Consider the following 13389-nt stretch of genomic DNA (forward strand, 5'->3'; position numbering starts at 1 on the left):
AGGCTGAGCGTCTTTGATGTTTTCAAAGAGAAGCTGGAAAAATCTAGCACGGCGCTGCCTGCTGGACAAAAATATCCCGCGCATTAGCCACCGCTGTATTTTTGGAGGAGCGGAAATTGGATGAGGTGTGGTGTGGTGTTCTCATTATTATTCTCAGTAGTGGCGGACCAGGGAGCTATATTGGCTGATTAAAAAGAGGGTTTAGGGATTTTGGAGACATTGGTAAGACTAGAGAATTGCAATCTCACACCATAATAAGCCTTAAACTTACAGTGGAAGGAAAACATTATGATTATGACATAAAAAGATTGTAGTGCACAATTGGAGCTAGCACATGTTGAACTGGCCCAGTTATCATACGGCTCTATGTCTATTAGGAGATTTAAACCGCTTATTGAAACTGTGCCTTGTTTATTTCTGGCGCATCAGAGCAGAAAGCACCAAGCAACTCCGATGCCGTTTTTATGCCTCCGCCGGCGATAGCCGAGCCGGAGGCATTATGGTTTTGCGTTGTCTGTCCGTACGATGTTCGTTAACGCGATATCTCAGAAACGCCTTTTACGGAATTTCGTCACGTTTGGCTCAAACGTCCACTTGGACGGAAGGATGAACTGATTAGATTTTGGTGGTGAAAGGTCAAAGGTCAAGGCCACTGTGACCTCACAAACGCCATTTTCAACTCTCGTAATGGGACAAGCCCCGTCTTTTATTGTCACACTGTCACACTGACATTGTCACACACTGTCACACACTGTCTCACTAGCTTGTTAACGTGATATCTCAGGAACGCCTTGACGGAATTTCGCCACATTTGCCTCAAACGTCCACTTGGACTGAAGGATGAACTGATTAGATTTTGGTGGTGAAAGGTCAAAGGTCAAGGCCACTGTGACCTCACGAACGCCAACATTTTCAAACTCATTAACGCAATATCTCAGTAACGCCTTGATGGAATTTCTTCACATTTGGTTCAACACCTGGACAGACACGGATGTCGACTGCTCACTTGTTGGCGGAGGCATATACTGTATCCGCAGTGCGGTCGTTCTAGTTAAAAGTTGGCTTCAGTCGCCGAGAAACCCATATGAACAACTCTCTCACACATCATCATCTTTCAGTATGGACCTTTGAACTTTTGCACCAGCTATCTTGTGCTGCTGTGTAAATAAGACCAGGCCTAATATGCTTGGGGGTCGACGATTACCATGTTTGTGTTTCTTGAAAGGAGTTTCAGCTAAAGGCATCTTGAATATTAATGTTGAAAGATCACATGCTTGAATACATAACGTTAAGCGTCACACAGACTATGTAACACACTGATATGGAAAGAAGCTATTACTGAATAGCCCACAGGCGTCAATATGCTCCATGCCACCAGACCATGAATTCAAGAGGCACACTGTAAACTAACTTAGATTTACTGTGGGAGGATTGACCATTTCAAATAAAGATGAATGATGCTCTCTAACTAATCACGCAAGTATAGTTGCCTCATGCATTTTCATGATAAAGCCTGCTTATTTAACAGATTGGATGCTCCTGCAATAAACCTGGAGTATAATCAGTCCCTTCCATTTTCTTATTAATGAAAGCTCCCTCGAGTTGCAGCCGCCTCCACATCCCTCTGCTGCCCTACATACATGGAAACCTGCAGCTACCACTGGACTCTAATATCAAACTGTCAAAAAATATTTGGCAATGTTTCAACTGAGCCCTTTCACTTTTGTAGAGTTCATCCTCTCTCGGAGATGATCTTGCACGATTCAAGATTTGAAGGAAAGAATCCACCTGTAACACTGTGAAAAATAAGTTATCACCTCCGCCAATGGAGTTGGCTGAAAGGTCATGTTTTCACCCGTTTGACTGTCTGTCCGCAGGACATCTCAAAAAGTTATGAACGGACTTGCACAAAACATAGAAAAGTAGGACATCCTAGTAAAGATAAAAGCGACAGCGTTGGCTGGTATTGTTTTCACCTTGTGAGTCTTTGTGCATCATTATGGCAAAATGTGGTACTGGTACTTTTAATGGGAACTAGGCTACTACAGAAGCCATTTTGAGTACTTTTCCAGGTGTTTGTATGTCTATCTGTCTGTGGACAGATTTGTCTAACGTGATATCGTCAAAATCGTGCAACATGCAGTCACAGAACTTTACATGTGGTTTGCCATCAAAATGAAGGCCGAGCAGAGTTCGAAAATGGGTGTGATCGGATCCGCCACTTTACGCCCCTGGGCCACATTAATTCTAAGTCACGCAGCTGGTGTGATCCCATTGCAAGATGGTCCCTAGTTTTATTTTATTTTTCATAGTATAGGCAAACACTTTAGAGGTATCCTTGGGAAAGCTGGCCGTCGCTCCATCGTGATCAGACCTTTAGGAGAGGAAGCCTGTGGGGAAAAGAGTGATGAGCCTTCTTCTGGAGAGGAGGATGGGATTCCTCCATTGTTCAGTCAACCAGTTTTGGTTCCGTTATTTCACCACATCTCTACTGTTCATCCATCATCCCAGCACATGCTATGCTAATGTGGGTAGCCACATATTTTCTTTTGCTTAATGGTCCGCTCTTCTGCTGCTGCTTTTCTCAAGTGTGCAGGTATTTGTCACATGCCAAGGTACGATGTACAGTAAGCAGTAAAGTCAGGGTTGGAATCGGCAGCAGGGCAGACTGCAAAATATTAAAAAGAAAAAATACCCATCTTCCCATGTCTGTTCAGGCATGGTGGCTAACACTGCTCATCATGAGATCTATCAATTCAAAACAGGTAAGAAAATAACAAAATAAATTCGATTTTTTTTTTTTAGATAAGCCTAACCCTAGTCATAATTAGCATGAATTCTTGAGTTATGACCAAAATGTCTTTTGTGAGGTCATAGCGACCTTAACCTTTGACCACCAAAATCTAATCAAATCTTTGAGTCCAAGTGGACGTTTGTGCCAAATTTGAAGAAATCCCCTTCAGGCCTTCATATCATTGTGTCCTCAAGAATGGGACAGATGGACAACCTGGGAACATAATGCCTACGGCCACGGCTGATGCCGGCACAGATCGGGGCATGAAAATGAAAGTAGCCTACCCAAAATAACCTACCTAACCAACCTGGCCGAGTTCCCAATTGTTTGTGATCCCAAGCTCCATTGATTCTACAAGGAAGTTGTCAGGCTATGTATTAGTTGATCATTAACTAAGCTCATTCCCACCACAGCAACTTCCCTGTACAGTGGCAAAACAGCAACATACTGTACAGACTGAGGACAAAATTAAAACACGCTGCCAGAGGGGTTTTCCCAGGAAAGACCTACCAGACAGTGTTTAGAGCAGCAGTTACTGGCTATAGGTTGAACTAGTGTCCTCTAGAGAGAGAGTGGCGTTAGCGGAGGACCAAAATGCGAGACTCATTAGCCAATGAACAGCCAGGAATGGGTCTCGCGCTACTTTTGCATGCTAAAATAAAGCTGATAATGTACAATTTGATTCAAGGGGGGAAAAAAACCCTTTCAGAGTACAACACAAACTTCCTGGAACTCTTGAGAGTAAAAAACTGGTCCATTGGAGTGAATGGAGATCTCTGGACTCTTCTATCTACACGGCTCTGGGTTGAACCACTATACATGTAGTGTCAAAGGCACGCCCTCTTACGCACCAAGGGATTTAATCCGCCATTCTTTTTCCCATAGACATCTCGTAAAATGCTTATTTAAATGGCATATCATTGCCGGGCAAGACGTATAGAAATAAATGCAAAAAATATTAACTATAATTGCAAATATGAAATATGTTGTGTTAAATATGCCGCATTATCATCTGTCTCTAAAAATCTAACGAGGAAGTCACACCATGCTTTTACCGTGCAGAAATCATTCTTCCGAGTCTTACAGAGCGTCCTTTCACTTCTGCATAGGAATATTGAAAGCATATTGCACAAGGCCTAAAGGTTCTGCTATAGATTTCATGACACACAAACCGTCTCTCATTAATTGAGTAGCATGTGCAGATTAGGAATAATGTCCTATTGGGATTCCCATAATAGCGTATACATTATGATTACAATGTTAAAACTTGGCAGTGCTCCAGCAAAGACACTGGCAAAAGGCCAATTGTACTTATCTGGCATATCATCTGAACGTATGAGCACATCCAAGTAGTAATCACATTCAGAGAATATCAGAGGAAGCAGAACACCCGATGCTCACCTTTACAGTTCCTTGAGTTGCAAAACAACAACAACAACAACAACAACAACAACAACAACAACAACAGACTGAAAGTAGGATCCTTCACTTATAAAACACATTTTTATTAAATGAAATGAAAAGTGTCCTTTCTTTCTGGAACAAGTAGGAAATATAACTTTACAAATACTTTACATATCCATTTTTTTGATTGAAAACAAAGAAACAAACAAAAAAACAAAATGTGATGACTGTCACTATGCAAAATGGAAAAACTGGTTTAGTGTTGGTACAAACACAACACTCGCTGCTGGAAGCTAGAGCATGCATCGTCGAGCAGTTTGACGGCGCCCGTACATGTCGCAAAATGCTGCGAAAACTCAGATAGGGCGTCATAGTGCGATGAAGGTGCATACATGTCTACGATGCACTTCAATAATGTAAAGATCAGAATACTCCACAGGTCTTAATTTGGCTATTGCTATATTACTGTATGACCTTTATCGGGTTAAGGTAATCAGAAAATGATGATTACATGGCAGTGTCTTATTCAGAGTATTGTCTTAATCGGGTTAATATTGAAACATTGCAGTCCAGGTAAATGAGAGCAGTCAATGAGAGCAACTAATAGTAAGTCGTTGTAATGATATAAATAATGTACAGGGATGTAATATGCTCCATTAAAGCTGCACTAGGCAACTTTGCATGCTGGCAGGCAGCTCCGAATGTCAGTGAGAGGTAACGTTTTGAAAGGTGTGAACTTCAAGACTCCGAAATCCTGGCTGGTCTGTGTTTCTTTATACCAAATATACCAAAGACACGAGAGAGGGAAAAGGTCTAATGTTGGTAAATCCAGAATTACATTTGGGCAAATAGGGAAAATCGGCACCGTCGCAATTAGCGGGGATGGGATGCTCTTCTTCTTTGCGATTTAACATGTATGTTTTGATATAAAATCTTGCGGAGTGCAGCTTTAAGACTATAGGACTTGAGCAGTTGTCCGAGAGGGGCTTTACTTCGCAATCTCACAACAGCATTATGTCAGCCTACATCTCACTCAAGACCTGCCTGAGCCAATGCCAATGAACAATAACTGGGTCAAGTTGGGTTCAGCTCACCAAGTGGGCCATTTGTACCAAATGTACAAACGCTAGGAAGAGGAAGAGACGTCTCAAGACCCAAGAAAACACATTCAAATGTCTAGATCTGCTGGTTGCAATGTTGACCCCTAAAAAACGGCAAAGGAGGGGGGAAAAAACAAGTCTAAATGTTAAATGTTTAGCTGCAGGCTTGGCAAACCTATTTGAAACTCTTTGGCATTTAAGACCAGAAAATTTGATGTTTTGTATTTGTTTTGTATTTATCTTTATAAAAAAAAAAAAAGTGAAATAGAAAAGGAAAAAAGTAAAACAAAACAAAGTATCAAATTTCATGTCTTCTAGGTTATCTCACAATAAAATGTTAAACATCCAAGTGTTTTATGCCAAAAAGGCTCTAAATCGACCCTAAAAAAATCTCTAAGTCGTTATTTACACACAGAGACATGACTCATTTCTGTACAACACATTCATTTTTTGAACAGCTCACATGGCTCATACATCCTAAGTACACGCCGACTCCGAAGCAGAGAAAAATAGGAGATTTGAGTACCGCTCGTAGGGGGGCTGAGGGATTCCGGGGGGCGGGGGTCGTTTTTCCTGTAACCAGAGTCCACGTCACATAAAGTCATTGAGCTCTGCCTCCAGGGCGGCGGCCATCTCGTCCTCCTCAGAGTTGCTGCCCTCCTCTTCCTCATCGGCCGAGTCTGCCTCCTCCTCTCTGGAATCGTCCAGCTTGCGCTTCTGCCCCCTAGATAAAGGAGACAGGGCCACTTAGAAATCTCTGGAACTCCCGTACTGTACTGCCATCATCACAATTGGGATTTGCCTGATGCCATTTGTACTAGTGTCACAGATCAAATAGCCATCTAAAACAGAGATATAAGAGGCAAAATGCTGTAGGCTATGCATTTTCTGATGTTACCACAAAGCAAGTTATGTAATTATGTTTTGAAATAATAATAATAATAATTTAAAAATTCCACTCTGATGGTTATGGTCTTACGGTTTTTGCTGCACAAACACTTTTAGTGGAGAAGAAGAAGAAAGAATGAGAACAAAAACAGAAGTCCAAGCTTCGCAGCTTCGCGGCTTGGACCTCTAACCTCTCAAGCAGAAGCATCCAATAAGGAAGCGAATGCAAATCAAAGAGGCAGCAGGCACTTGGACAGTAGCATACTGTACTTGCCAAGATGCCAGGATACTGGTGGATATGGAAAAGAGTGTGAGTGAGAAAGTTTACATTTCTGTAGGTGGCGTTCTTCTGTTCAGCCATGGTTGGGTATCACTGCTCATACCAACTACCCAGTTCTTCTTGTTTTTTCCCCAAACAAATCGGAAATGTAAAACGCATTACTTCCTGTGCGCAGCAGGGGTTAAAGCAAGAAAAGTGGTCCAGGTGGAATGTGTACAATGTATATTGAAATAAGTATTATATTCATTTACCCATGCTGTATGCCTGAAATCAGGCATGGTGCCGGAGAACTTGAAGCCCTGGCAGCCGAGTACTTTTGCTGGCAAAGAGCTGCCAGACACCGGGTGTTTAGAACAGCAGATGTAAAAGCTTTTATGGGCTGGGTTGAATCACTGTTGCGTTAGATCAATCGGCGAGAGAGTTTTAGTTGCTGAGAGCGTGGGTTCACGAGCAAACCAAAATTAGGGAAGAAAAGAAAATGGAGAAGCGCGCTGCCAAGTGGCTAAAGGCCTCTCAAACATGGCTGTAAACACCCCCCCCCCCCGGCTAACATGACATCTCCCCAGCAGAGCGGCTTGTTAGCATGATGCTAATGAGGCAGGTAGGGGTTTTGTAGCGGAGGGTCTGACAGCGGTCCTGCAGAGGAACCTCTCATTAGCCTGCTCGCCTCCCACGGCGTCGAGGGGCTCTGATTGCCGCATTCATTAAAGGTCAGATGTCGGCTAATATCGGCGCGGCGAAGTGACAGTTATGGCGGACCCCTGCCGCACGTGTGTGAGGGTGCGTGCGGTACAGCTCTGGTCCTCCAAATCGACGAGTGGTTTCACGGTCAACGCCGTAACACCGGGGCTGGATGGTCAAAGGGTAACGGTGAGGTTCGGCGGTAATGGCTCGGAGGCGAGCAATTAACCGCGTCTATCGATTTTGCGACGGCGTGAGAATACGAGACGGGTGGAAATCCCTGATGCCCCGCCATCAGCCATATTGTTTCTGCAATATCAGTCACTGTACTTGAGTGTCTGTCTGTGTGTATGAGTGAGGGAGACCAAGTGTGACTGAGTGTGTGCGTATGTCGGCGCGCCAACCCTCTCCCATCTCCAAATATTAACATTGGAGACAGCGGGGGGGGGGAGTTCCTTCATTGCTTTCTGCTTCACATCATTACACCCAATCTGAAGCCTCGTCTATTAATTCACCCCCCCCCACACACACACACACACACATGAAACATCCAGAAAGTCCCACAATGTTACAGTTAACTCTAAAAGGCTAGCATTCAGCAGTAATCCACTGATATTAGATTTCATTTCATGTTATAACTAGATTTAAATGATAAGAATGTGTTTTTTAATGTATTGCTTACGGTAAAAAAAAAATCCTACGAAAATAAAACCGGCAATTAATACGTTGCGACAGTGGGGCTGGCGTTGTTTTCACCTTGTGAGTCTGTGTGTGTCTGTCATGCAAAATGTGCTCCTGGAGACACCTATAGTAGCAGAAACACCACAGAAGCAGTTCCGAGTACTTTGCCAGGTGTCTGTGTCTGTCTGGGGAGAGATTTTATCACCACGATAGCATAAAAACCAAGCCATAAATAAAGGGCAAGGCAGTGTGTGGCTGTCTGGCTGAGTAACATATATTCTGTTGTGCTGTATGTGACGGATGAAAACAACCCCTAAACATTTAACCCAATCTCTCCCGATTTGGCTGTTTCATGCCTGCTCTCTCTCTCTTTCTAGGGTAATCATCACCATCTCACCTTTCCAGTGTGGATAAAGAGAGAGAGGTAGAGACAAAACCATCGAGGGAGAGATCAAAGTTTATGGGTTGCCCAGCTACAGAGACTCAACGATTGAAAGATGAAACCAGACGGGTCCCAAAGTGTCCGGTTCACTCACTAATTGCGAGTTTCCCCCATTTTTTCCATTTGATACACTTCCCGCAGTGAGAGTGCTCGGATGAGATGACCTCATGAAACATTTCCTTCATTTAAATTTCCTCATTACCGGCGCTCACATCGGCCAATAAAGCGGCTGGCTTCTGACAACTGGTCTCATGGGAACGGGCCACCCGACGACACTTCCACCATCACTACGTGGATTTCCCAATGTTGCAGCGCTGCAAATGCATTTGCACTTCTAAACGCAGGCCAGCAGCCTCTCACTCGGTTATATTTCTCATGGAAAAGGGGTTACGCCACTGCAGAAATGATGGCACGGAGTTCTAGTTATGGCATGTTGACAGATGGATGGATTGCACTGGGGCCCCCAAGTGTCGCTGGCCCTCAGCCCAGAGAAAGCACTTTAGAGGAAGCTGCTGTCAATTAAAAGTAGAGACATCGCAGGCCGGACCTGTCAAATAGCAATCATCAGATAGAGCTTAAGCCATTCATACAACAATTAAAACCTCGTCCCAAGATGTGCATCTTTGAATTGGGACCCATAGCAACAAAACTATGTGTCAAACAGCATACTGCAACCCCCGCATCAAGTCCTCTCCAGAGCTTTTTGGAGGCCAAACTCATGCATGGACCCAAGTTCAGCCTCAAACTTCCTGCTGGTTCCACTGCTGAGACCTCTTTTCTTTTGCATTCTGCCTTTGTTAGCTTCAACGTAGAGAGAGACTGGAATGACTGGGAGAGGGACTGACGTGCTACAAAGCTTCTGGGCCGGATTTGCACCCAGGACGTCACGGTTACATGTTCTGACATGTTGCACTGTTGAAAACAAAATGATTAGCCGTTGTAATTGTTTATAGATGCAGGTGTTGAGGTCATTCCTTTCCAATTCTATTATCTCTGTATTCTGTGGGGTGCATGATTGAGTTAGGGGTGTCAGGGGGACATGTTGCAGGCCGCCCGGTGGTGAACAAGTAGCCTGGAGCAACCCCTGGAGCTACACCCGCTTCAACACATCATTAGTGATACATACGAGCGTCCCTGCGCCAATTAAAGATAGCTGCATCTGTAAGTGATACAAAATGACTAGAGAAAGAGTAGGGCTGACACCTTCTGTAAGTGATACAAAATGACTAGAGGAAGAGTAGGGCTGACACCTTCTGTAAATGATACAAAATGACTAGAGGAAGAGTAGGGCTGACACCTTCTGTAAGTGATACAAAATGACTAGAGGAAGAGTAGGCTGACACCTTCTGTAAGTGATACAAAATGACTAGAGGAAGAGTAGGGCTGACACCTTCTGTAAATGATACAAAATGACTAGAGGAAGAGTAGGGCTGACACATTCTGTAAGTGATACAAAATGACTAGAGGAAGAGTAGGCTGACACCTTCTGTAAATGATACAAAATGACTAGAGGAAGAGTAGGGCTGACACCTTCTGTAAGTGATACAAAATGACTAGAGGAAGAGTAGGGCTGACACCTTCTGTAAATGATACAAAATGACTAGAGGAAGAGTAGGGCTGACACATTCTGTAAGTGATACAAAATGACTAGAGGAAGAGTAGGCTGACACCTTCTGTAAATGATACAAAATGACTAGAGGAAGAGTAGGGCTGACACCTTCTGTAAATGATACAAAATGACTAGAGGAAGAGTAGGGCTGACACATTCTGTAAGTGATACAAAATGACTAGAGGAAGAGTAGGCTGACACCTTCTGTAAATGATACAAAATGACTAGAGGAAGAGTAGGGCTGACACCTTCTGTAAGTGATACAAAATGACTAGAGGAAGAGTAGGGCTGACACCTTCTGTAAATGATACAAAATGACTAGAGGAAGAGTAGGGCTGACACCTTCTGTAAGTGATACAAAATGACTAGAGGAAGAGTAGGGCTGACATTCTGTAAATGATACAAAATGACTAGAGGAAGAGTAGGGCTGACACCTCCTGTAAGTGATACAAAATGACTAGAGGAAGAGTAGGGCTAACACCTGTAAGTGATACAAAATGACTAGAGGAAGAGTAGGGCTGACACCTTCTGTAAATGATACAAAATGACTAGAGGAAGAGTAGGGCTGACACCTTCTGTAAATGATACAAAATGACTAGAGGAAGAGTAGGGCTGACACCTTCTGTAAGTAATACAAAATGACTAGAGGAAGAGTAGGGCTGACACCTTCTGTAAGTGATACAAAATGACTAGAGGAAGAGTAGGGCTGACACCTTCTGTAAGTGATACAAAATGACTAGAGGAAGAGTAGGGCTGACACCTTCTGTAAGTGATACAAAATGACTAGTCACTGGTCAGCTCTGAGTCTGTCGTTATCGTCTCAGTATAAAATAATTGATTGCTTTTTTTTATGTGTATTTATTATTCATTTAGGCTACCAGGTAGAGTGCACTCTGTGTATTTAGTTAATCTAGAGATAACAGATAGTACAGATACCCCACCCCCACCCGCAACCACCAATCGATTGGTTGAAGAGTAGGTAGAATTTCAGTCGACCAAGATGTTATTTGGTTGACAGGAGAGAGACAGGAATTGTGGGGGAAGACCTGCAAAAGCAGTGCCTTCAAGCTCTTTGACAGCTCTGTGGATCTCTGCTTAGAGCAAAGGGGGAAGTAAAGGGTGGGGGAGGGGCTTCCTGTTTTCCACCTGTGTAGGAGGTATGGAAATATACTGGAGGGTCAACAGTGAGCTCTCATCCCAAGAGAAGCTGCTCAAACTAAGAATCACATCATTGAACAGCAATAAGATCCACGTGCTTCGTGCGATTATCCACGCTCCGCAAATGGTTTTCAAATCCATAGGAGTCAATGACTTAATGACGGTAACCGCATTACCGCCGTCATGTGACTCTACCGTGGGGTTGAGCTCATTGCAGTCATCATCACAGCTTTTTCTTTTTTACGTTTTATTGCAGGCTACTTTATTATTAAATTAAATATTATAGGCACAATGCCAAAAGCACTTCAGTATAGTCTTACAGTATATATTGTATACAATAAAGGGAAATAACCAGCATGAATAACGTGTTTAATGTCAAATATTTATACACATGAGCTCTGTCCATAATTGGATAAGTGAGTCGCCCTGCACGCACCTGACTCGCTCTCCTCTCCATTCCTCTGACCGACAACATTCACAGTCAATATCCATGTTTGGATATTCCATAAATACAGAAGCGTGATGCACAATTAATGCTTCAGTTGAATCCACATGTCTCTGTGTGCCGCTCGCACATCGCGCTGTTGTTCCAACTATGTCAGTAATCACATGTGAAATAACTTGACACGTTTTGATAGTGCTGACTTGCTGGATGGAAAAAGGAGAGACTTTCTCATCCGTCTGTCAGCCGTTGCAGCCCGTTGTATTCGCTGCTCGCGCAAGTGTTCGTGTGTGTTATTATTATTCAAATGTTTTTATTGATTTTTTAGACAGACTCACATAACGTAACCCCCCCCTTTCCCACATGAAGACACAATGAAATATAATAATCAAATGAAAACAAAATGAAAAAAAACAAAAACAAGACCCAACAATAATAACCATTACGTAACAGACTACTTCACAAAGTTCCCATCATGACCTCATTATAGAAACAGAAAAAAGCAGATAGATCATTTTACTCTATTGCAGCATATTGGGAATCAAAATCTAAGAATGGTTGTCAGACTTTGAATAACTTTTGCACAGAGCCCCAAATTGAATATTTCAACTTTTCATGTTTTAAATGAGCCATCACCTCTCCAACCCATTGTTTATGTGTAGGAGCGGAGGTGTAACAGACTTCCACTTGAGCAGGATGAGGCGTCCAGCCAAGAGTGATGTAAAGGCCACCACGTCCGACTGGGCCACAGAGAGCTTCAGAGCACTCGGACCCACTCCAAAAATCGCAATCATGGGGTCGGGTTGTATTACTTTGCCCCAACACAAATAAGAAAAAGTTTCAAGAAAGAAAAAGTTTCAAAAATGCTAGACCAAAAATGACTCCGCTTGGGCATAACCAAAACATATGGATAAGTGTGGCTGGATCCCGGTTATACCGGGAGCAGGTGGATCCAATTCTGGGTACATTCTGGAAAGTTTGTCCTTGGCGAGATGGAGTCTGTGCAACACTTTAAACTGAAGTAAGCCATGCCTAATACAGATAGATGTATTCTCTCAATTGAGTATTGCCAGACATCATCAGGAACCTCTTCTCCAAAGTCTCTCTCCCATGCCTCTTTCAGATGATCAAGAGAAGCGGAGGTCGCTGCTTAAGAGTGTCATATATCCTAGAGATACATGCACTTTCAGATGGAGCTAATTTTACACATTCCTCCAACCAACTACCCGGTGGCTGGGATGGGAAAGAAGTAACAATTTATTTTACAAAATGTCGTACTTGCAAGTACCTGAAAAAGTGTGATTGTGGAATGTGAGTGTGTGTTATAGATAGAAAAATGTATTTACAATCCTCGTCTGTTAGAATTCAGAAAATGTGAGCCTTTAAAGCCGAAATATTTTGGACAAACTCACGGAAGGATGAGATTATAGTATCTGCAGTGTTTGAGAAATGAAATGTTTAAATCTCAACTCCAGGCAGCCGGTGTAAAAAGTCTAATATGCTTGTTCTTGACTTGCACTGCTGTGCAGCCGGTCCTTCAATGTTTATTTAGAGTAGCCTACTGTATTTAGATGATATTATTTATCATTTATTTAGAGAACTACATCAGAGAGGACAAGCTCCAGCCTCATCTTCCTATGAGGCCCTCCAGTCTGCATTCGCTCATCTGTACCACTTCAATTAACTCTTCTTTTTGCGGTCAACCGCCAAACCAAAGGGGGGGGGGGGGGGGGGGGGGAGAGTGTACTGCTGTAAGAATGTTTCAATAACCCCCACGGGCCTAACTTAAGGTAGCAGCTACAAACAATTCTGTTATGGACCTTTCCTGCCAGTGTGCCTAACAAGAACACAGTACGCATACTGTATATATATAATTTTTATCATATCATATTCACAGTGGATTTGTCAGC

At 43.1% G+C, this 13389-nt stretch overlaps 1 protein-coding gene across 1 annotated transcript in view; it reads right to left on the reverse strand.

Annotated features, from left to right (window-relative positions):
- Window positions 1–4347: 4347 nt before the first annotated feature.
- Window positions 4348–13389, reverse strand: part of ctdp1 (CTD (carboxy-terminal domain, RNA polymerase II, polypeptide A) phosphatase, subunit 1) — an 85368-nt gene continuing 76326 nt past the window's right edge. Inside the window, exon 13 of the mRNA XM_083645972.1 lies at window positions 4348–6022. Within this exon, the coding sequence (XP_083502098.1) occupies window positions 5890–6022 (133 nt within the window). The 3' untranslated portion in view covers window positions 4348–5889. The remainder of the gene's footprint in view (window positions 6023–13389) is intronic.

This window comes from Poromitra crassiceps, assembly GCF_964638095.1.
Source record: "Poromitra crassiceps genome assembly, chromosome: 11".
Classification (NCBI taxonomy): Eukaryota; Metazoa; Chordata; class Actinopteri; order Beryciformes; family Melamphaidae; genus Poromitra; species Poromitra crassiceps.